This window comes from Lycium barbarum, chromosome 6, assembly GCF_019175385.1.
Source record: "Lycium barbarum isolate Lr01 chromosome 6, ASM1917538v2, whole genome shotgun sequence".
Lineage (NCBI taxonomy): Eukaryota > Viridiplantae > Streptophyta > Magnoliopsida > Solanales > Solanaceae > Lycium > Lycium barbarum.
The window spans coordinates 1,242,749-1,266,401 of record NC_083342.1 but is presented as its reverse complement, the minus strand read 5'-3'; the positions used below and the strand labels follow the sequence as shown (position 1 = coordinate 1,266,401).

The 23,653-nt window shown below is 33.6% G+C and overlaps 2 protein-coding genes and 1 long non-coding RNA gene across 3 annotated transcripts; 2 read left to right on the top strand and 1 right to left on the bottom strand.

Annotated features, from left to right (window-relative positions):
- Positions 1–7,195: 7,195 nt before the first annotated feature.
- LOC132600392 (DNA-directed RNA polymerases II, IV and V subunit 11) lies at positions 7,196–13,977 on the bottom strand. The gene is made up of 5 exons (XM_060313519.1): positions 13,819–13,977; positions 13,646–13,735; positions 10,538–10,616; positions 9,471–9,566; positions 7,196–7,474 (listed from the first exon to the last, which is right to left on the bottom strand). The coding sequence occupies exons 1-5, from the start codon at positions 13,869–13,871 to the stop codon at positions 7,442–7,444; spliced, it is 351 nt and encodes a 116-aa protein (XP_060169502.1). The 5' UTR covers positions 13,872–13,977; the 3' UTR covers positions 7,196–7,441.
- Positions 12,297–12,737, top strand: LOC132600391 (auxin-responsive protein SAUR64-like). Its single transcript, XM_060313517.1, has one exon. The coding sequence runs from the start codon at positions 12,297–12,299 to the stop codon at positions 12,735–12,737; it is 441 nt and encodes a 146-aa protein (XP_060169500.1).
- A 2,929-nt stretch (positions 13,978–16,906) lies between the features above and the next one.
- Positions 16,907–18,182, top strand: LOC132599444 (uncharacterized). Its single transcript, XR_009566825.1, has 2 exons — positions 16,907–17,064; positions 17,609–18,182. It is a non-coding gene; the product is annotated as an uncharacterized LOC132599444 (long non-coding RNA).
- Positions 18,183–23,653: the final 5,471 nt, after the last annotated feature.

Below are 23,653 nucleotides of genomic sequence, written 5' to 3'. Positions count from 1 at the left end.
GAATATTTTAAGAGCCACTACAAGAAAGTATAGAAATCGCAACAAATTTTTTTATATTTGGCAACAACTTAGTTTTATTGTTGGTAAATGATTCTTTTGTTGCCAAAGAATTTAATTTTGTTGTCATAGTATTAATAATTGTTGCAAAAAGCATTTTTGACAACCAAAAAAAAAAAAAAAGTTGTTGCACGCTGTTGTAATAACAGCCGTTGGGAAAATTCATGCAACAAAATATTTTTTTTGTTGTCAAAAGTACTTTTTGCAACAATAATCAATCTATGGCAGCAGAAAAAAATTTGTTGCCAAATCTAATTTTTCTTGTAGTGAGGGTAAAATAATCAAATACTTCCCTTATTAATGCTAAAAAACAAGATAACTATTTTGAGACAGAGGGAATGCAACAAATGACATCTACTTTAAAACAAAAAGGAAAATAACACTTTTAGTTCCTAAAATGTCGAGATATCTTAATTTCGGTCCTTGTAATTTCTGATTAAGCATGTTCAACCTTCAGTTAGTTCATCTGTGCACTAGACCATGAGTTTTCATAAATTTTAATATACAGTTGTGAAATCTTTTTGATTCCTAGACACAGCCCACACAATCTTGGACTTATTTACATTTTTTTGCACGGATTGCTGTTCTTTTAGGGTGGTCTTTAAATTTTGTCCCTCATATTTGTGTTCTTTAAGTTTTTCCCTTCGCTTGGATACCCGAGGTTCTGGGTTCGAACCCCCGCTCATGCATAAAATAAAAAAATAATTTTGCAAGGCAGGGCTGGGGGAGTGTATGCCGGATCCGGCATACAATCCTTAAGGAAAAACTAAAGTTATGCCGGAGGGGGCAGACTTTGCCTTGAGACATATATTTTATTTTATTTTTACTTTTCAAGGCAAACTTTTAGTTATACCTTAAGGAAAAGTTCCACCTTATGGGGCATAGTTTTAGTTATGCCTTAACTAAAAGTGTGCCCCATAAGATATAACTAAAAGTATGCCCCATAAGGCGAAACTTTTCCTTAAGGCATAACTAAAAGTTTGCCTTATAAGGCAAAGTTTATGCCTTAAGAAAAAGTTCTGCCTTACGGGGCATACTTTTGTTATGCCTTAATTAAAAGTCTGCCCCATCAGGCATAGTTCCTTAAGGAAAAGTTTTGCTCCCTAAGGCATAACTAAACTATGCCTTAAGGAAAAGTTATGCCCCCTCCGGCATAACTTTAGTTTTTTCTTAAGGACTTTATGTCGGATCCGACATACACTCCTCCCAGCCCTGCCTTGCGAAATTATTTTTTTATTTTATGTCTGGGCGGGGGTTCGAACCCAGAACCTCAGGTATCCAAGCGAAGGGCAAAACTTAAAGACCACAAATATGAGGGGTAAAATTTAAAGAGCATAAATATGAGCGGCAAAATTTAAAGACCACCGAATTGCCCACTGATTTTCAATTATCATGGGCCATTTTATAATTTGTTGGGTCATTCGCACAAATGGCCTCTTTCGGCGGTGTCTTTAATTTTTGTCCTTCGGCAATTTAAGTGGCTAAAAATACTCTTGAGATTCTAGCCTTCTGGGTTCGATCCCCAGTAGATCATAAAAGAAAAAAATCCGCCAGACAAGATTTCATAGCAAATTATGCCTATTCGTGCAAAAGTTATGCCGTAAGATATAATTATGGTGTATCCTAGCTATGCCTTAAGGCTTAGTTTCTATGTAAAGTATGCCTTGTTCGGCATAGTTTTGTAGAAATTAAGTTATCCTACAGAACTATGCTACAAGGCCTAGTTTTTATGTAGTTACATAGAAACTATGTCGGGAACTATATATGCCATGTCTGGTATAGTTTTGTAGCACTATACCGGAAAAGGAACTACATAGGAACTTAAGGCATAACTTTTGCCGAATAGGCATAGTTTGCTATGAAATCTTGTCTTGCGATTTTTTTTTTATCTCTGCTAGGGTTCGAACCCGAGCCTCTGGTTTCATAGACTAGCGAATAAGGTAACTTTGACCCACAAATTTTCATTCAATGAGAAGTATGAACAAAAATTAAAGACCACCGATTTTGAGGGACAAAAATTAAAGACCAGTTCACATGAAGGACAATCCGCCCAATTTTTGTAATTTGTTGGTTTGGCCCATTTGGTATCATCACTAAACTTCAAATAAATAATTTTGTCAGTTGAAAAAGGAACATCAGTCACTCTTGTTCAAAGTGGTTGAGGGAGTTCTCTCCACACCATTAGGTCATGAGTTCAAGGCTGGTACAAAAAGAAAAAAGATGAGAAAAAAAATTGAGGTATTCTAAAATACCTTTTTCTTTTTTAGTCCAAAATTATTTCATGTTATCTAATTTAAGAGTTCTTCTCTTTTTTTGATAATTAGAAACTTGAAATTTCAACTTAATTTCTATATTCAGTGCATAGTTTTTAACATATTTTAGAGTACATAATTTTATAAACCTTCCATCAAGTTTGACTTCATAATACTATTCTTGTAGTTTGCAATATTAGACTCACTTATAATTTGTTTTTATTTTCATAGCAATTCTTTTAACTCACTTATCATTGAGGCAAAACATCTACAACATGACTAATTTGTCCTTATTCAAAATTTTACTCAGTAATTTATTTTATGAATATCTTCTTTGAAACTATCTTCTTCGATGAAGCGTATTTTGTAGCCATTTTTTGTTTCTAGATCCTTATTACCACATAAGACTTTTTTTTTTTAATTATGTTGCTTTGACTGTCCAAAAATATTGTCATTATCGCACTCTTGTCGGATACTTTAAAATTCATTCTTCAAATCAGTAATTATTGATAAAAGCTATAAATGGTTAATTAGTACTAATTCGGTGAATGATCATGCTGGCAATTTGATCTTTTGTTTTGTCTTGCGTAATTGCATTTTTAAGACCGATGGTCAAAATGTTGGCCTTAATTATGGTCATTATCTGATGATAAATGTGTATCTGCTATTATCATCGTAATGAAAGTTCCAGATTTGCATATCAAATCAGCTAAGAAGCCGTTTGGACATGATTTGAAATCATGAGATGAAATTATGATGATTTGAACTTGAAGTTTGTTTTGACATGCAGTTTGAATTTCCTAAGTTGTATTTTTTTTTATAGACATAAAACCTCACAAGTTGTGAATCATCAAAACTTTCCCAATTCTTATACAATCTTACTAAATGAGCAAGTCATAGTTCATAACAAAATTAATACGCTACTAGAAGGCCTTTCTAAAAAATACAACATCAATTGACCAACTTTAGTTCAATAAAATGAAAAATTAAACATGAGTTGTAGCATAACTAATCTTTAATATAATCCTCCCACATGGTTGGTAAGAGTAAATATATTACTATACTACCAACTTGTAGATCTTTTAATATTTGACATAAATGGTTGGTAAACATGATTGGTAAATATATTTACCAACTTATGGAACTACTTTTACAAAATATAAACTTATGAGTCAACTTTTACATTTAAAAAATTTAAAATGATGATTTGGAATGCCAAATCATGCCTTTTTGCATGATTGATGAAATCGCATGTCCAAACACCTACTAAAAGGAAATTGGCATAACTTGTACTACCCCCGGATAAAAAAGAGCATTACTGAGTCATTTGCACACCCCTTAAGGAAATACTAACTCCTAGGCAAAAATAAGTAATTTGACTAAACTATCCCTAATTAAATAGGTATTGAGATTTGATAGCTTAACACTTAATAAGGGTAATTTTGAAAGAATAAAATTAATTATTTTTTGATTTGATAAGTGGACACTTTTTTTAAAAGGAAAAAAAGGATAAGTGAACACTCTTTTTGATCCGGAAGGAGTATTAGTTATCAATTTTAGAATGATTGCTTGAATTCTGTGTTCATTGGCATTAAAAAGGGTAAATTAGTCATATTTTAAATATAAGTATTAATTACAAGCAGGATAAACCAATTGTTACAAAAAATCAAAATAATAGAAGTAAATATAATATTACAAAATTACAAGAGGTTACTATTATGAAATTAAACCCGGAGGTAGGTCTTAGAAATTAACCTTCGTATTTTTCAGAAAATATTTTTGTTTCCTACAAGAAGAGTTTATAGTTATAAACAAAGAGAAAAAGAAATTGTTCAGCTTCTCATATCAAAAAATATACATACAAAATAATCATTCATTTGATTTTGATGCTCTATGAATAAGAAATTTGAAGCAGACAGACGTTGAAACATACTTTTATCACTATTATATAGGAGTGCTTTCTTTCTTTTTATTTTTTCGACTGTAGAAAACTTGAAACTTCGTTTAGAGCCTGTTTGGATGGGCTAGCCAAAAAATAAGTTGGGGTAGTCCAACTTATTTTTTTTTGGCTAAACAGCTTATAAGCTGCTTTAGATAAGCTAAGTTAAACGAGTCTAATTAATTTTTTGAGCTTATTTTAAGCACAAAATGACTTTAAGCTGGCCAGTCAAACACTCAAAAAAGCTGAAAACAACTTATAGTTAACTTATAAGCCAATCCAAACGGGCTCTTACTTAACAGTTGTTAAGATAAATAATAATAATAATAATAATAATAATAATAATAATAACAATATATATGTTGGTCCACAACCTAAACTAAACCGTGATGAACGAAACAATCCACAACAAGGAAGGATAGTCCATGTTTGATAATAAACCTTTCAACATGCATTTAGTAATAACATATATGGAATTTCAAAACTGAAGCAATGATGAGTGAAACAATTCACAGAAATGAAGGCTAATCCATGAACGGTTATACCACAAAGGGTCCCAATTCGATGTATAGTGAACTGTCTACCGAAAGTTCCAATTATGATATGACCACAAGTACCTAATTTATTTAACTCTATCTGGTCTCTAATCTTCTCAAAAATAAAATAATGACAAGGAAAGGATGAACTTATGTGAGAATATAACTTATTACAGTAGCTTACAGTAATTGAGCAAATGAGAAAAGGTCAACCTCTTTGCGACAATTACACAGATAACTTCACAAGTCCAAGAAATCTGTGTGAAGCACAGCATGTCTCTATATGCCAATTTCATGTTCATAAGATACTAATTAGCCATATTAATTCATCAACTTTGCTAACTTTAATTTACCTTAAGAAGGTCCAATTTCCAAGTTGCAACTGAAGCCCACAAAATCTTCCAGATTTTAACTTAGAATGCATATCCTACTTTTGTCCAAGTAAAATTTTGTGTCGAGCTAAATTAGATGAATGGCATGTCACAATGTGGTGGCTACTTTTTGTGCGTTAGGGGAAAAAATCATTCTACCCTATACTAGTAGTAATGCATGAAAATAAGTTGAAACAATGACCTATTCCATCTCGACTTCATGATCGGTCGATGACCACATAATGGCTTATACCATGCACACAAACAATGAGACGCTAAATAGGGTTAAATACATATAGTTCTAAACAAGAAGCTACCGGGATAACAAGACTTATAAATAGATGGAACGCTCGTATGCAAGTACGCAAGCTATACTTATTCCATACTCTACGCGCTACTTCCATTAATTTTTGCACTCCATACCACAGTCTCAACAGTTCCATAAAAGAATCCCATATAGGCAGCAATTCAAACTTCAACAATATCCCAAATATTCTCAAATCATTTTAAAAATATGTGAAGCAATCCAGCTTGGATTGACCAGTAGTTATTGCATTGAAACAATCTCAAAATGCTGCCAAAGATAAGACCACAACTCCATAGTTAAAACTCAGCTAATATTTCTGACAATTGATGTCAAATAGTTAGAATTATCCACACAAAAGCTTTTCCTAATAAAGTTGAAAGACTTAGCTATTGGTTTAGCTCTTCCACTCAACTAAACACCCTCGTCCCTCTTCCAACTCGTTCTTATAAACCAAAAGCTTAACAACAACAAAACTATGCCTCAATCCCAGGAAAATTGAGCTCATCTTAGACCATATTAAACTCCATCCATGTGAGCTTATCAAATTGCCAGTCACAAACCCAGTAAAGGAGGAGCGTTGTGGGTTGACCACCATCTCAAAACTAGTTAATTTACAATGAAACAAAAAGCTTAACTATTCCAAGAATTCTTCATTTTGTTAATGCCCTTCGAGGAGCAAGGTTACACGAAAGACTTACTGAAAGTTAATTGATAATGGCTCTCACCGAGAGGCGGTGGTTGTATGTGTGCACACAAACACACAGAGACATATATAATTAAACTAAATGACCAATCTAATTAAAGAAACTTCTGCTTTCCTCGAGGACTAAATATGTTTATCATAAATGCTTTTAACCCTTAATGACAGCTGTGTGTACTAGTTACCATCAAATCCCCTGCCCCGACAAAAATTTGTAATCTATGATGCAAATTTTAACTCCTTTCAGCCTATTTCTTTTGGTCTCCATCTTTAAGCATCCACACTTTTTAAGCAAACATCGAAAAGGAAGTGAGGTACAACAATTCCCTGTTGCTTTCAAAACTCCCTTTCAGCATGTTAAGTCCATAGATATTACTGGTTCATATTATAATGCAGAGGTTTAAACTCAATTATGAGCAGTTATTAAGAAAGAAAAAAAATAGAAGTAACAGTCAGTGTAGTATAACTACAAATGACCGGCAGGACAAGAAACTGGACAATTTCAGGAATGAGTGTTCTTAATTAGCAGAATTACTTACATTATGCGTGTGACACTAACAGGCCTAGTATAGTTGGTTAAGAAAAAATCTTGAGTTTTGTATGCTCATCAACGATGAAAAGGCAGAAATTTTCTAGAAATATAACTGAGCTACCACGTACTCAAGGTCAGACAAGAAAAACAGCTAGTCGGAGAGCAGCATATCTCCTTGGCAGATAAGTTGATTGCTCCAATGAAAGCCACATTTACCAAGCATCTTATGATCTTGATATTATATGGAAAACACCAACACCCATGCAACAACCACTAAAGTAGTTTCCTTCTCACACACGTATGTTTCACACACAGAATTTGCAGGCACCCACCTACATTAAGAAGCAAGTGTGCCAGTATTGCACTTTTTTTTTTCTTTCCTGATAAGTAGTGCACCTTTCACTATCATGCAAAGCAAGTATACACTCACAACTCACTAGACACATATAACAAATTTGACATGCTATGTTGAAAACCAAACTAAACCAAATAGACACCATAAGCATGCCAAATAGTTTAAATTAAACCTGCACAAGCAATTTCTGAACCTAAACTTGAGGGATAAACCAGACCCTCAAAGTACAACTTTAAAACCAGGCCAAACTGTAGCTACTAGTTGAACATCATACATACAGACCAAGACTTACATACAGCCCAAGACTTGACAAAACAAACTCCTAGCCTACACCGAACCAGGAAATTTCACGAGGCGACGGTTGTTGAGAACCAAATATCACTGTTGAAAGATTAGTAGTCCCTCGTGTGCTTGGCCAACTCAGTCTACAGTCGAGAAACAAACTTAGCATTATTAGTATGAACGCTTAAAGAAATGTTTAAAGTAAAAATCATTCACTTGTCACCATGGGAAAACGAAAATGCAACATCTGACACAAGCCCATAGAGTGACTTCAAAACTCTGTTGGGAAGTTTTATAGAACATCTATAGAGCCTGTTCTTCCGATGAATTCAACTCTCCAGATAGTAAGTAGTTCAAATATATGTAGGAATATTTTCCCATACAATGACCAGACGGACCAGGGTATTACTAAAGCGAAGGAGTAATATGAAAAACAACAAACACAAAAAAGGAATATAGCATCCCTGATAGGGGGATTTTGTTTGTCGATGAGATTCCTATTCTAATTAGTGATAATAGGGTTCGGATTCACTCATCTTTACTATTTAGCTTTTTTTTTTTGGTTTTATCAACACAAATAATTCAGGATTAGAGAATCAAAGGTAAAATGCAAAGAACTAACTTGACTTCTGTTTTCTTTCTTTTGATATCCTAACCTCACGAAGCAAAATTTTCATTAATCTTCTCAAATCATGTGAAGAACCTCTCACAAGATTTGAGTTATAGCTTAATAGCCACGGACACGCCTTATGTCCCTTCTACATACTTTCTTTCTCTGGAAACTCCTCCGAGTTAGAAGGCTTAGGTTAGTGTAAGACTAGCCAGCAGCTCTTCCTGTGGCAACAGCTATCGTTCTCTCTCTATTTCATCTCTCTTTTCCAACTAGATTCAATCAGCTCTTTTCGGTCTAACTGTAGTCATAGTGGATATAGAGATAAAATGATATGTTTTCTTCAATCTTCCCATTCATATGGCTAGATTTTGAAGGTTCTCAAAGTTAAATGTTTTAGAAAACGGAAAAGGAGGCCAGCAAAGAGGACTTTTCACATTCTCTCCTTTCATCATTTTAACCTTCACATAAGTTATGTAATGGAGTCTATAAATGCTGTTTGCTTTCCTGTGGCATCAATGACCAAGGTAAAGCAAGTGGTGGAAGTACGACAACCCAGTCCATGGTCACCACTCACCACTGTTCAGTCTCAAAGGTTTAAGACCTACAAGGCTTTTTCAAGGCATAATTGAGCAGCTTCTAGGACAAGGTCACTGATAGCGAATAAGTGGAATCGTCCTTCAATAGCAATAGGGAAGGGAGAGAAAGGTAACAAGTATTTTTTGTCTGTTCAAGGGTTTATTACATTTTGGATCATTAGGTGGTAAAAGGGAAGACAATCATGGCGAGACTAAACTGGGCATGTTGGTGCATGAAAAGGGAAGGAAATATTAAGGAGTTTCTTTGAGTTTGAGCTGTCCCGACATGAAATATCAACCAGGAGAACTGCCATAGGACCCAGCTATCCATTTTGAAAAGTAATAAGGAACTCTGGAAGAATAGGCATCACTACACATTCTCATATCAGCTTTTAAATTGAGTTTTTAAATCAGTTTCAAGTTCGAGCTAAGAAATTGTAAGAACTTCAGTATAAGAGCTTATCTAACAGGTTGTCCTCCCTATCATTTATTGTATCTCAAGACGGTAAAGAAGCTCAAACTCATTTCAAATACTTTGCATCCAACCCAGCATAGAACCATAGCCTTTCATATAAAAAATAAAGAAAACACTACATAAAAGATTTTGAAGTGATGCTTCATCTTAAGTACTGAAAAAACGGGAACCATAAGAAACCAACCGGAAAAAAAAAAAAAGTAAACGAAAGAAGTACTGAAGAACCATATAAGTATTCAAGTAAAAAGTGAACTTGCAAGAATACAAGCTGGATTATCTATTTAAGATTGTCCAAATATTTAAGACTTCCTAATATACTATAACTCTCTTGATTTTCTTCTTCTTAAAACAATGAAACATTACAGAATATCTAAAAACTCAAAGCCAGAGAAGAAGCGTGCGTTAATTACTATGATAATATATAGACACAGTCTACTTGAAACAAGCTAGACTAAAAATTTAAAAGATAAATGTACCTCAAACTGATTCTTAAGATGATCAAGTTCCTTATCAAGATCATTTATAGCCTGGTTATATGCCTGCATAGGTGAGGACTGGCTTGTTGTTTGAATCTGGCAATCAAACAAATCAATAGGTCAAATCCAGAGAGATCAAAGTGCATAAACAAACACGGTTGCAGTAAAAACATCATAGTATCCAACAGACAAATTATAAACAATTTGTAAAGAGATTAAAGACACGATTGCTCGAGCAGCAACCGTTTCAGGATATACGCCCCAGAACAGGGAGAATGATCACAACTGAATATTGCTAGCCGAATAAAGATTCTATTTTTCCTACACCACTGAAGAAGATACAACCTTGGAATGTTAGAAAATTGGCCTTGGTTTCACCTGATGCAAGATAACCTATGCAAGAGAGGATTTACACTAAGTAACAGATGCTACATGTGCCAGCATGAATCTGAAACTAAATGTTACATTTGGAACTTATTTTTATCCATTTTTGGGGTTCATTGGTCATGTGCCCTTCACATAAAGGATGCATACACAAGCTGGGGATTGTGGATGCTGGAAAAGCCATCAAGAAGATTTGGCAGTCAGTCCCTGCATGCTTTTTTTGGTGTATTTTGAGCCAGGGTCTATCGGAAACAGCCTCTCCACCTTCTCAAGGTAGGGATAAGGTTTGCGTACATCCTACCCTCCCCAGACCCCACTTGCAGGATTACATTGGGTTGTTGTTGTTGTTGTTGGACAGAGAGGAAGCCTAGATGTTTTAATGGAATTTTAACTACAATTAATTCTCTAAAAACGAGGTGTCTTTTAAACCTTTTTCACTACAGTAAATTGCATAGTGTACATAATAGTGATAGCTCCTTAGAACTAGTCTAGTAATACCTACTAATGGAGCTCACTCTTTATCTTGCGTCCCCTGGATGCTATTTAATGAACTTTTCTACTTAAAAATAAATAAATTAAGCGCAACATATCAAAAAAGCGACTAACAAAAACTACAATGAAACTAACAATAGCGCAATTATACGAGGAAAAAACACAACAAAGTGAGAAAAAAGGCACAATACCCTGAGCAAGATTTTGTACTGAAGAGGATGAGGCAATTTGTATCCAGCAAACAGGACATTCTCATCCCTATGCAGTTGCCTGTTATTTTCAAAAATCATGTCAATATTACCAAAAAAATCAGGTCATTACCAAGAATATGAGAAAAATAACTGAAAATCCAATAGAAATAAGGGATTTTCAAAACGGAAAAGGGCCAAATACACCCTTGTACTATGAGAAAAGGGCCAAATATACCCCTCGTTATACTTTGGGGTCAAATATACCCCTGCCGTTATACTTTGGGGCCAAATATACCCCTCAACCGTTAAAGTTGTCCAAGGTGGACATCCAATCCTACGTGGCTGCCACACATCTGATGAGATGGATGCCACGTGGCATGCCACCTCAACACCCCTAACCCATTTTACCCTCCCCTCTATTTGTTCTTCCGCCACTAAAATTTTCTTCCCCTCCACCACCATTGCCACCATTACCGCCACCACGACCAACTCTCCATTCGTCCCTTTATCTATTAGTTAATGGATCAGAACCATATTTTGACATAAAACATAACATTAGATAGTTGTTCAGATGCTTGAAACAGAAGAACAGTGATTGTCCTTAAGTGTGGATAATACCAACGAAGACTACTTTACGGGGTTGAAAGTGGAGTAGAAAGGATATTCACCAAGAAAATCCCAAAAGAGAAACATCGAAGAGAATTCTTGTCCGAACGAAAAAAGGCTTCTATTGGCTATATACTGAAGAAGAAACAAGAGTACTTGTTGTGGACTAAGAATAAAAACCCATCAGGATCCTTTTGTCGTCCTCTTCCTTGTCTCCCAATTATGTTCTTTTTTATACCATAATATCTATGTAATGGTTCATATTCACCATACTGTGGGATTTCACTGGGTATGTTGTTGTTGTTGTTGGTTCATATTCACCAATTATGAAAGAGATTAAAGAAAACTCAACATTATGTTTGTGGCCCAATATACAATATTATACAACAACATACCTGGGTGGAAAGCTCTATACGTAATGTATCAACCTTTTATAGAAGTGTATAATAGTGTACAAAAGGTGTTTATACACAAATATGAGCTAAACCGCGTAACAAACTCAACATATGGGTTATGTGGCGTAAGTATTTTCTCCCAGTATACATAGATTGCCTAAAAATATTTTCCTTCATACCACCCATGCCATCCCATCCACCCTCACCCCAAGCACCACAACCGACAAGTCACAAGAAGGGTGAAATTTGACAAATAAGAAACTTTAGCTCTATTTGTTGTTACTCCACACAGAAATTTAAATGAAAGAAATGCATCAACCTCTTTGCCTAACACTAGACAACCAGCCATGTCCAGAATTCCAAAGGTCCCACATTAAACAGCAACACATGATTTGCTTTGCCTAACTAACTGAGTGTGGCAACTTTAGCTAGAATCTCAATAAACTTCTTCCATGAGCCACATCAATCATCAACCAGACAGCAAGTAATCAAACGTTTTGAAAGGCCACATACATTCAATCTTAGCTTCATCCACAAATTTAAGAGCCCCATATCAGCATGACTAACAGACAATAGCAGATGGATTTGCCTAATCGGTTAGCGGAAAAAATTTCAACTCCAACTCAAATCCTTCTCCAGCCCCTAGTATATAAATAATCCCCCTTCTATAAGCCTTTTCCTCATCAACCACAAGCATTATCTATTCAGCTATCAAGCGTCTCTAACTTTCTTGTTTCCAATCTTCAAGAGAAAAAACAATGCTAAGTGCTAAGAAACTTATCAAGATGGCTAGGAAATGGCAGAAGTTTGCAGCCAAGCAGAGGAAGAGGATTTCACTTCCAAGAAATAGAAACGATGCAGACAGTTGTAGTACATCTTCATCATTTATGGCCGGAAAAGGCCAGTTTGTAGTGTACACAACTGATCAAAAGCACTTTGTGATTCCATTGGCTTGTCTAGAAAATGAGCTCATTTTGCAACTTTTAAATATGTCTGAAGAAGAGTTTGGTCTGCCAAGTGGCGGTCCTATTAAATTACTGTGTGATTCAGCCTTCATGGAGTACCTTGTTTCACTAATCAAGAAAGGTGCAACTGCTGAAGATCTTCACAAAGCATTGATCCTCTTGCTTAGTTCAAGTTGCTCTTCAACTTCTTCATTGCACCAAGAATGGAGAAACCAGCAACTCCTTGTTTGTTGAGTCATGTTCATTATCTTTAGTAAATGATAGCTCAAAATAGATTATCAGATTAAAAGTAGGTGGTTGAAAGTGTGTATACAAATGGAATTGAGATTTATATGAAATTTAACCAGATTGAAATCTTTCATTTCTCAATTGGTGATTAAAATCTTCTAGCATTCTCATCTTGGGATGGCACTATATATAGGGGAAAAAAAACTTGTTTTTATCCAAGTAGTCAATTTCTTCGATCAAAACTTACAGATACACAAATCGTGCCCAGACAAGTCTTAGTTATATGAAAATCAACTATGAAGATTTCAATTGAAAAGCGAGTTATATTACAAGGATACAATGATTTGGAATGTAACAAAAATGCTCAATGGTTCACTGTGAATCATACTACCCCATCATCACATGGATTTGATTTCTGGTAATAGGTCATTCATATTCAAATACATAGTGGTGAAGACTGTCATGCATCATCTTTCAGGCACAATACTGTTTAATCCAGTTAGCCACCCACCATCAACCTTGTATAAAGTTTATAAAAAGGTGTTTATACACAAATACGAGCTAAACTGGATAACAAACTCAAAATATGGGCTAAAGCGTGTAAATATTTTCTCCCAATAGACATAGAGCATAAATTTCCCTAAAATATTTTCCTTCACCCCACACCACCCACCACCACACCACGCTCACCCCAAACCAACTCTACCCCCATCACGGCCTAACCCCACACCCCCACTACCAACCCCCCCCCCCCACCTCACCCACCATCCACCTCAGCATTTAACAAATTCGGGGGAGGGGGAGTCAAAATTTCTCATTTTTTTATAACATTTATAAAAGTAACATAAAACTTACAATAGAAATAGACCAAACAAAAAAAAAAAAAAAAGAGAGTAATTAGTGTGTTCACTTACATGCGAACAATGTTGCCAATAGTGTGGTCTTCTCTTTCAACAGTAAATGTTGCTGCATTCATTATCTTCGTATCCCTCTCATACGAAACCCTAACCCAAAAAAAAAATTAAAAAAAAATTACACCCATTAAAAAAAGAAGGTAAAAGAGTATTGAGAAAAATGAAGTAGTTACTTTTTAACGCCTTCTGGTACAACAAATCGTTCGTAACGATCCGGTGCATTCATTTTTCACTCTTTTTTCGTTGTTGTTCGTCTTCAATTCGTATGCAGCTCTTCTTTTCTTCAAAGCTTTGTGAAGAACAAATATATAGGGGAGCTGGAGGACTTGTTTTGCTGAACAGGCCCAATCCAATCCAACTATATTAACATGTCAATGAGCCCACTGGGTTGTAAGACTTGTCAAAGCTTTTTTTTTTATTTTTATTATTTTTGCGCGGATTGTCTTTCTTTTTGTGGTCTTTAATTTTTTACCTTCGCTTAAAAAAGTAGCTGAGAATATACTGAGATTCTGGACTCGAACCTCAGCTCAGTGAAAAAAACAAAACAGAAAAAATCACAAGGTAAAAGTTGCTGATCTCAATCAAAAAAATAAAAAATCGCAAGGCAAGACTTTTGCAAAAAATTTGTCTTACAAGGCAAAGTCTGCCATCTCGGGGCATAGGTTCTATGTAACTTTGACTGAATAGGTTCTATGAACCTATGCCTTGCGAAATTATTATTATTTGCGACTATGCTTGGTTTCGAACTCATAATCTCGAGGTATTTTCGAACGCCTTTTTAAGCGAAGGACAAAAATTAAAGACCAGCGAATTGAGATATAAAAATTAAAGACCAGTCCGTATGAAGTACAATCGTGCAAATTGGCCCTCTCAAAGTAGGAGAAATGGACATTTGGTCACTTTTTAATTTCTTTTTTTTTTTTTTTGCACGGATTCGCTTCGCGAAAATTCTTTCTTATAAGGCAGTGCTTTATAAGGCAAAGGTTTGCCTTTTTTATTTTTTGCTCTGTTGGAATTCTACAACAGTTACTTTTGCTTGAATAAGTCTAATTTTGCTAAGAAACTTTGTCTTGCGATTTTTTCTTTTGTGATTAAGTTGGATTCGAACCCAGAACCTTGGGGTATTTTAGGCTAAGGACAAAAAGTTAAAGGGACAAAAATTAAAGACTACAAATTGCCATCAAATTTTGGCTAGCATTTTAATAGTATTAATTAAACTTTAGCCACTTTTTAATATGAAAATTTAAAAAACTCTTAAAACTTTGGATATTCACCATGCAACTTGAAGTACAGGACTATGAGAAATGTTCTTGGAGTTAAAACTGATACGGTTCAAATTTCAAAATAAAATATGAAGTTTCAATTTTTATCCATTCATATTTCCGAAAACTTTCATGTGTTTGACTATTTGAGTTCACCTTTATAAGTTTGCACTCTAGAATCTTTACAAATTCCTTCAGGGTCCTGAAATTTCAACCGTATGAGTTGAACTCCATAACATTGTCCCGGATTTCGATAGAGGTATCATCAGAGAAATAATTACTATGCTAATAGGAAGAGTTAGTTACTTCTATGGTCATCCAAACTATAAAAATTACCTAGTAAAATTACTTTTTTATAACAATATATTTACTCATAGTTTACTTTTTTCCTCATCGGAACAAAATTCCCAGATCATACAAACAATTAACTCATGATAAAAGTGGACGAAATTGGAAAGTCATATATCCCTTCCTAGGTATTTTTTCTCTTTGTTATATTGCAAAAGGACTCATCAAAAGGCAAATGAACATAATTAGTTGTCAAATTGGATGCCAAAATTAGTCCATTCAATTTTTTTGCGGCGGAGAAGCATGACAAATAATTGATCATAATTTTATTTTTTTTATTTGTTTTAGAACAACAACTAGGCAGAGTGCAAATTACTATGCATTTGAAAATGGACGATTTTAATCATGCAAGTTCCATATGTCTAGAAAGAATTTTCAAACTATGATCATTTTTGTCTGTTGTAGTGGTAACTAGCTGTTTGAGTAAAAAATCGTACTTTGATCAAATAGTTAAATTTGTATTGAAAGTTAAATAAGGTTAACCACAGTTGATAATAATTTGATAAAAATGGTTGAATTAATACAAGCAAGTTACTGAAAAATTTATAAAGAAATAGTAAATAAAAAGAAAGAGTGAACTTATGTCAATTATGATGAATAACAGTAATGGACTTCTCCTTTGCCAAGAATGAACAAGAGCTTGATGATCAAATAATAATAATAATAATAAGTAGAAAGTAATCAAGAATAGTCTCTTCTTTTTAGTGAGTATTCGATGCCCAGGTATACAAGTGAAAGTACTATTATAGGTATTTGGTCATGTCTGGTGCTTTTCCCGTTGTGAGTAGGTAACGACAATCATTAATTGTTGAATTGATTGTCATTTAATTCCTTGATTCTGGCTGTCAGAAACCGTTTCGCCGTTACTGCATTAATTCTATTTAATGCGTAATCAATAGGATCTCGTATGTTGTTCCTGTTGATGTTCTCTTCGTTGACCATGTCATCGGTATTAGCTACCTCTCCGTAATTACTATGCTCGGCATTACCGTTAGGTCTTTCTACGTCATTGCCTTAACTGACATGTGTCAGCCATATGTTGGTCCACCTGTTAGTTGCAATTTTTACTCATACACTAGCCTTATTTTGAAAATTACAAATCTCACATTTAAATGAGGTTTACATGTAAAATTTATTTCGAAAGACTTGAAAATATAAAAAGTTATTTACACTAACAATATATATATCATAAACTCGTCTAGAATAGGATTAAATCACAACATAGATATAGATAAATCCCAAAGAAACATCAGAGATTATGTTAGTCATAATTAGGCATGTAGTAATACAGTAATACAACTGTTACTAGTTGACTTTTGGTTTATCATAAAACCCACTGACATTAATGTGGGGTTAAATTTTAATTAATATATCAAAATGCAGATGATATTTCCTTAAAATTCACCATTTAGCACGTCGTTGAGTTAAGTATTCCTCTATCTATAACTAAACATTTTAGGTTCGAGTCCTAGGGATGAAGTCGTCTTTGGTAGGAAGCTTTATCCCCTAAAATGAAACTTTCAAGCGTGAATCTGGATTATTCGGGACCTAAAACAAGTACCGAACACCCAGTAGGAAACCACGGAAAAATACCATCATTTATTTGTCTAATATGGCAATCCCACTTATTTTTGCCTCATTTGGTGGAGTTCCCATTTCTAAATTAGATAAGATGAATAGTAATTACATGATCTCTAGCTAGATTCAACTATATAAACAACATAAGAAATTTCATATACCTCACAGCAAATTCCTCACAGCAAATTAACTTCAAATATATATCCTTTAGTTCTTCTTGTCTTTAGCCAGGTAAGATTAAATTTCATAGCATTAGATAGTATATATATTGTGCCATTATAAGAGAAGAAAATCATCCCGTCATGCAAACAATTTTTTTGGTTAATTAAACGATGCTTCAAGAAAAAGAAACCATGTAACAGAGGGGATTCTTATTTGATAAATGATACTTTGAGCTTGGAATAAGTGTGAAGAGATTTATGATACATCTTTATTTTTTTTGAATTGTTTTGCAACAAACAATCAAATTATCATTATATTTTATTCCCTTTTCTACTTGTATTTCCACGAAACTGGAACAAAACTCTCGTGCTTAATTAAGACATGATAGTTGAAAGGCGTATCTTAATTTACCTGTTTTTTCTTAGCCGGTGTGTTGATGATCCATAAGCCCTAATTAGTCCTCTTTTTTTTATTATTATTATGGAAGTTATCGATAATCATGTTCTTATATATCTTTACTACAAAAGCATATATTCACGTTTTTGATTAGTTGCATCGTCCCAATATATGACTAAACGTATGGTTTAATTTATTTATCATTCTTGATTTGCAGGGTACAAAATATGAAGGGTACAATAGTTATGAGGTTCATTGTGGTTGTTTTAGTTATGTTGGTGATGACTTCTAGCTTGGCCACGAGCAGAAAATTAATCGACAATAAAGAAGACGATGATAATGGTGTTTGGCAGGAAGGAAGTACAAATGTGAATAATCACCATTATAAACCTAGGCAAGACTTCAACAATGGTGATGGGGGCACTGTTCCTAAAGGATCGAGGACATGATACAGATCGATGCTGGCAAGTTCTAAAGCTACTGAATTATGCGGAACAAATAGCTTTCGGTTGCTCTTGAAGTTAGATAATTAATGTATATGCTTGCACGGTTGTGTATTTTAAGTGGTACCTAAATAGAAATAATGATAAACCTTCATGGTTGTAGACTTGAAGTAGCTACTACTAGTAAATATGGTACTAACTTTAATTTTCCTGTTTCTGTCTAATAATGTTGCAGTGGGAAGTGTTGTAATTTTTATGTTGAAGCTTTGTCTATAAAGTGGTGGTAGTAGAAATTTCATGTGTGCTTATGTTGTTTGTACTAAATAAAAAGAAGCTTTGGTTAATCAACCTGTGGGTCTACTCTAGTCTCCATGCATTATTAATATTATAAAATCTCTAATATTAGGCAAACGTAGTTATGGTTCAAGTTATATAGTGTAAATTGTAAAATATAAAAGGGTTACCCTTGCCATGCCAAATCCTTTTACAGTGAGCTAACTTTAGAACAGCACCCAAGGAAATGGACCGCATATATTTTCATCTCATCTATTCCTTCTGATCTAAAATTGCACAACAAGGAGGCCCAAACAATCCTCTTATTTATTCAAAATCAGTTTAAATGAGGGCTTCACATTTTTGACATGATACGACCTGAGACTTGGCAATTACTATAACCTGTTTTGACTGTTAATCAAGTACAACAATTAAGGCAAAAAAGTTACTCACTGGGTCACAGCGGCACATACCGGGGGTAGCGATTGTGTATTAAAAACACAGAACTCTGTTAAGTGGTAACACGATGTATAGAGTTTGACCAATCCAACTGGCGATTTCCGATAAGTCTTTCTGAAATGGAAGAGCAAGAAGCGGAACTAGAAGAAGACTTTCTTTCTCTGTATGGATAACCAATTCATTTTTCCACTTGCTTATTCTTTCGTTTGAGTGCTGCTTGAGTGAAGCAGCCGGTCGACTATTTTCAACCGGACAAAATAACTGTGTTTATATCAGCCAAATGAATATGTCGTCACATGTGTCTTTACATTCAACATTATCATTAAATTATAATTAATCATTAATACATATTTTCACTTCAATTTATCATAGTAAACTAATATGATGTAGGGTAAATTTCAAATAGAATTAAAATATTTACTGATAAGTGATGAGTAAAATGTTGTCTCCGGGTAGGAATCTAGTAGCTCAGTCGGTTGGCTACCTGAACTTTCACTCTGTTGGTGAGGGTTCGAATTCCTACGTTGTAATCGCCTCCCCATTTTCCCTTCTCCTGAAAAAACAAGTTAAAAAAAAAAAGTTGTCTCCTCAGAATTATTGCCAACGTATGCAAAAATTCTATGATGGACGATCATTAATTTAACGGGAAGAAAATAAGTAAATGTTACTGCTCTAATATCATAAAAAAATTATTATGGCAGAGGAGTAAAGACTGAGCAAAGACAAAACGATTGTATTAAACTAAACAAAATCAATTTGGTACGGTATTGACAATTGTTCACTAACAAATAAAACTAAGAAAAAGGTGTTATGAAATGATATATAATTGGAAATAACTAACAGAAGCAAACCAATAATATTGTAGAGAGAGTATTATCACATTTCTTGGTGTTACAAATGAGAAGGCAAAGCTCCGTATTTATAGAAGAGTTTTGCCTCTCAACCTATAACATATACAATTTGTACAAGTTGTTATATAACTTGGACACAACTTGGCACAACTAATATACAACTATGATACAACTTGCTACAACTTGCAAGTGCAAGTTGTATTTATCACTTAATGTGCAAGTCGTATAATATACACTTCTAGTTGTATAATCATTAATAATACATCCAAATTACAACTCGACAAATGGTTTATAACAAAAGGTATATAATAAGAAATATGTATCCACGACAAACTCTAATTAACCATACAAATGGGTCGTCCATTGGGCCGAGTCCTTTCGTGAAGTAGACTCAATTTTTTTCTCTTTTTCACCTTTTCTGTGTTAGTAAATTTTCTAAACAAAGTCTCAATACCACAATAAATGGAAGCTATGATCCAAAAGAATTTTCAGAGAGAACTCTTTTCTTTTGTTTTCGATTCGGTGTTTGTTATCTATTTTAGGGTTCTGATTTGCGCCGTGTAAAGTTTATTAAAGGGGGAGGTGTTCCTACCGGGATTATTTTTCATGACGAAGTAATCTAAATAGCGGCTCACTTAATCGCTTAAACTAAGAATAGTGGGTATATAATATATGTATAATTTATGTAGAATGTATGCATAATTGTATACAATCTATGTATCCCGGCTGTGAAAAATAAATAGTGAATCGAACCTGTTATTTGTGTAAAATTCATTCTTCTTTTTTCATTCTTTCGAACTCGAAATATATTACTCCCTCCGGATCAAAAAAAGAGTCCACTTAGCCTTCTTTTTTTTAATAAAAAAAAGAGTCCACTTAGCAAATCAAGAAAGAATTAACCTTATTTTTTCATATTTGCCCCTATTAAGTGTTATATGATCAAATTTCAATGCCTAATTAATTAGGGGTAGTTTAGTCAAATTACCTATTTTTATCTAGGAATTAGTATTTTTTTAAGGGGTGTGCAAATGGCGAAGTGAACTCTTTTTTTTATCCGAAAAGAGTATTAAGGAGGAATTATATCTATCTCATCACAACTCTTAATGGTGAGAATGAACTCATGTATCCTATATACTCAGATTTTCTCCAATTAAATTTGAAACTTCTTTAATTTTAATCAACTAACAATAATATAGGAAAGTATATGCAATTAATTACATGTCCCTTCTAATATTACAGTTGTCACGTTGAAAATATCTTTTTCTATAGATGACTGATTATGGGAGACAGGTAGATATAATAATGGGATTTAGGCAAAATACCATTAAAGAGGCACGACAATTCATCATTTCTTGATACACATAGAAGACTAAAAATTATTAAAGTGGAGACCAAACATGAATACTAGATAGAACTAGACATTTCCAAACGTGGTTAAATTTGATTATTATTCTAGTGGAAAAAAGAATGGCCCATGCCCTTCCATTGCTTTCTAATGTTACATATATAGAATCCTAATAAACCCACTTTTTCAATGTAATTTTATGTGTTTGTATATTGACCGTCCAAAATTGTGTGGTTGTCAATTCGGTGTAGGAACAATTTGGTTATAGATAGGTAGATATATATTGATTTGTTCTAAGGTGCCCCCACTTTGATTTGATTTGTTGAGTTAAATAATTGATAGTCTATATTCCATGAAGGGTCAATGTGACTGTAAAATCAAATAACTTGACCCTATGTTTCTTTTCACAGCTTCACGTTTGTACTATTGGGTGCAAAGTAGTTAGGAGGTCGGCTCTTTATTTTACATGGTTTAAAATTATGATTTGAAATTTAAAATTATGCTTTTTTAAATGATTTAAAATTTTATCTCATGACAATCATGAGATAAAATCGCATATCCAAACTCCTACTTAAATTAATGCTCACTTGTATCAGATTTTTATATCAACACGTATAAATTTATTATAGTTAAGTGAATGAAATCGTGAGAATACATGTTAACCAACCTTCATTAAGTGCTAAAGATCTACATATAAACATGTGTCATGCTTATATATATTGGCTTGATATGAACACATAATACGAATAAACTTTTGCCTTTAACTCATAGTGTAAACAATGTTTATCCTATTAATATATTTCAATTTATTTTAATGTAATTGATTACTTGTCATATTTGTATGGTATAGATGTCACTTATCAGGAATAATTACTTATTATAATTACCTCTTAAGTAACATAACAATGTAAAAGAATACCCTACATATAAATAAATTGGTTAAAAATTTATCGATATTGAGTGTTTACAATCAATCAATAAATCCAAGATATTTCATACAAAAAATTATTATCTAATCATGAATAAGCGATATAAATTCTTACCTTAATTATTAGTTAGCTAAAGTTAAAATGATTGATTAGGTGTAAATACCTTATGAGAATAAATATTTACAAATAAAATTGATAGTACTAAAATATTATCCTCGTCATGTTATACCTGATCCTAAAATAGTTATAGGGACTTGAGACGTCATGCGAATTCCATAGACCATTGTGAGGAAATTGCTTTGTGAATTTAAAGACTTGATCAGCTTAATATCATTGTCTTCTTATGCAGATTATCACTTTCTTTTCTTTCCTTTTCCTTTTTTTTTTTTTTTTTTTTTTTTTTTTGGAAATGCAGAGTGGAGGGGGCTCCCCAACTATCACACTCTAATGATTATAGTCAAGAGAAAAAGTTGAAAGTGACCTTATTGATGCAGCAATTTTGAAAATAAAAGGTCCCTGGGTTACTCCTTAGTTTCCACAATTTATTAGAAGGGTTTGATATTTTCTAACGATATGTTTTCAACTTCATCTTGGCCAGTGGCACTTGTCCTAGCTCTTGACAAATGTTACCCAACTCGTATGAGACCGTTATACAATTCAACATTTTCGTGCAAGTATAGCACAATTATATTTCTGACATCATGTGAAATTTTGAGTGTTATACCCCAAATCTTAAGATAATGAAACAATCAAAACTATAGTATAGCCTCTTTTTACACAGAGTCATGATTTGAAATTTATGAATTTAAAATTTTAGTCCTTTTAAATTAGTGATGTGATTATAAATTAATAATTTGCACATGTGTTAAAAAAAGATGACATATAGACTTTGAATCAAAATTATTGTGTTTGATCGAACAGTAGGATATAGTCTAGCTCTGCAGACAAACCTCACATTTAACTTTCCAAAGTTTTCTCTTGAACGCAAATCTTTTTTAGTTTCATCATAGATATGATGACATTCTAGACAAATTTAATATGGACAAAATATGAGAGAGATGTTTTAGTATATGTGGAAATACGCTTTAGATTTTAGTGATATATTTTAATGTCAAAATGGACAATATCATTACTGGTCTAAGTCGTTATAGATGATATCAGAAGTATATTTCGTGTGCGGTCTTTGAGTGATGGTGAGTCGCACCTCAGCATTCAACATTTTAAAAAAAAAAAAAAATCTGGGTGTATGGGTTAAAAATGCATCTAACGTGGATCAACATAGTCGACACGTGTTGATTTTTACAGTAACGTAGAGATATCAGATGGTCATGTCGAGTATAGCATTACGGAGAGACAGCTAATACCGAAGAACTGGTCAACAAAGAGAACATCAACGGAAACAACATACAAGATCTTTTTTACTACGCATTAAATGGAGTTAATGCAGTAACGACAAAACGGTTTATAACGGCCAAAATCAAGGAATTAAATGAAATTATTAATTCAGTAATTAAAGATTGCCGTTACTTACATACAACGGGAAGGGCACCAAATAGGATCACATACCTATAAATAGGATTTTCGCTTGTATACCTAAGCATCAAATACTGACTGAAAAGAAGATACTGCTATTGATTATTGTTTTGCTTATTCTCATCATCATTATTCTCTGATCATTAAGTTCTTACTCGTTCTTGGAAAGGAGGAAATTCATTACTACTGTTCATCACAATTGGCATAAGTCTACTTCTTCTTTTTATTTACTTAGTCTTTATCGATAATTAATAATTTGCTTGTGTTAATTATTTCATCTGTATCAAATTACTACCAAATGTGGTTAACCGTAGAACAAATTCAAATATTTGGGTAAAATACGAATTTTGACTCAAACAGTTTGGCGCACCCGTCTGTGGGAATTTCTACAGTTGGCTTTGTAGTTTGATTTCTGCTTTATCTTTGATT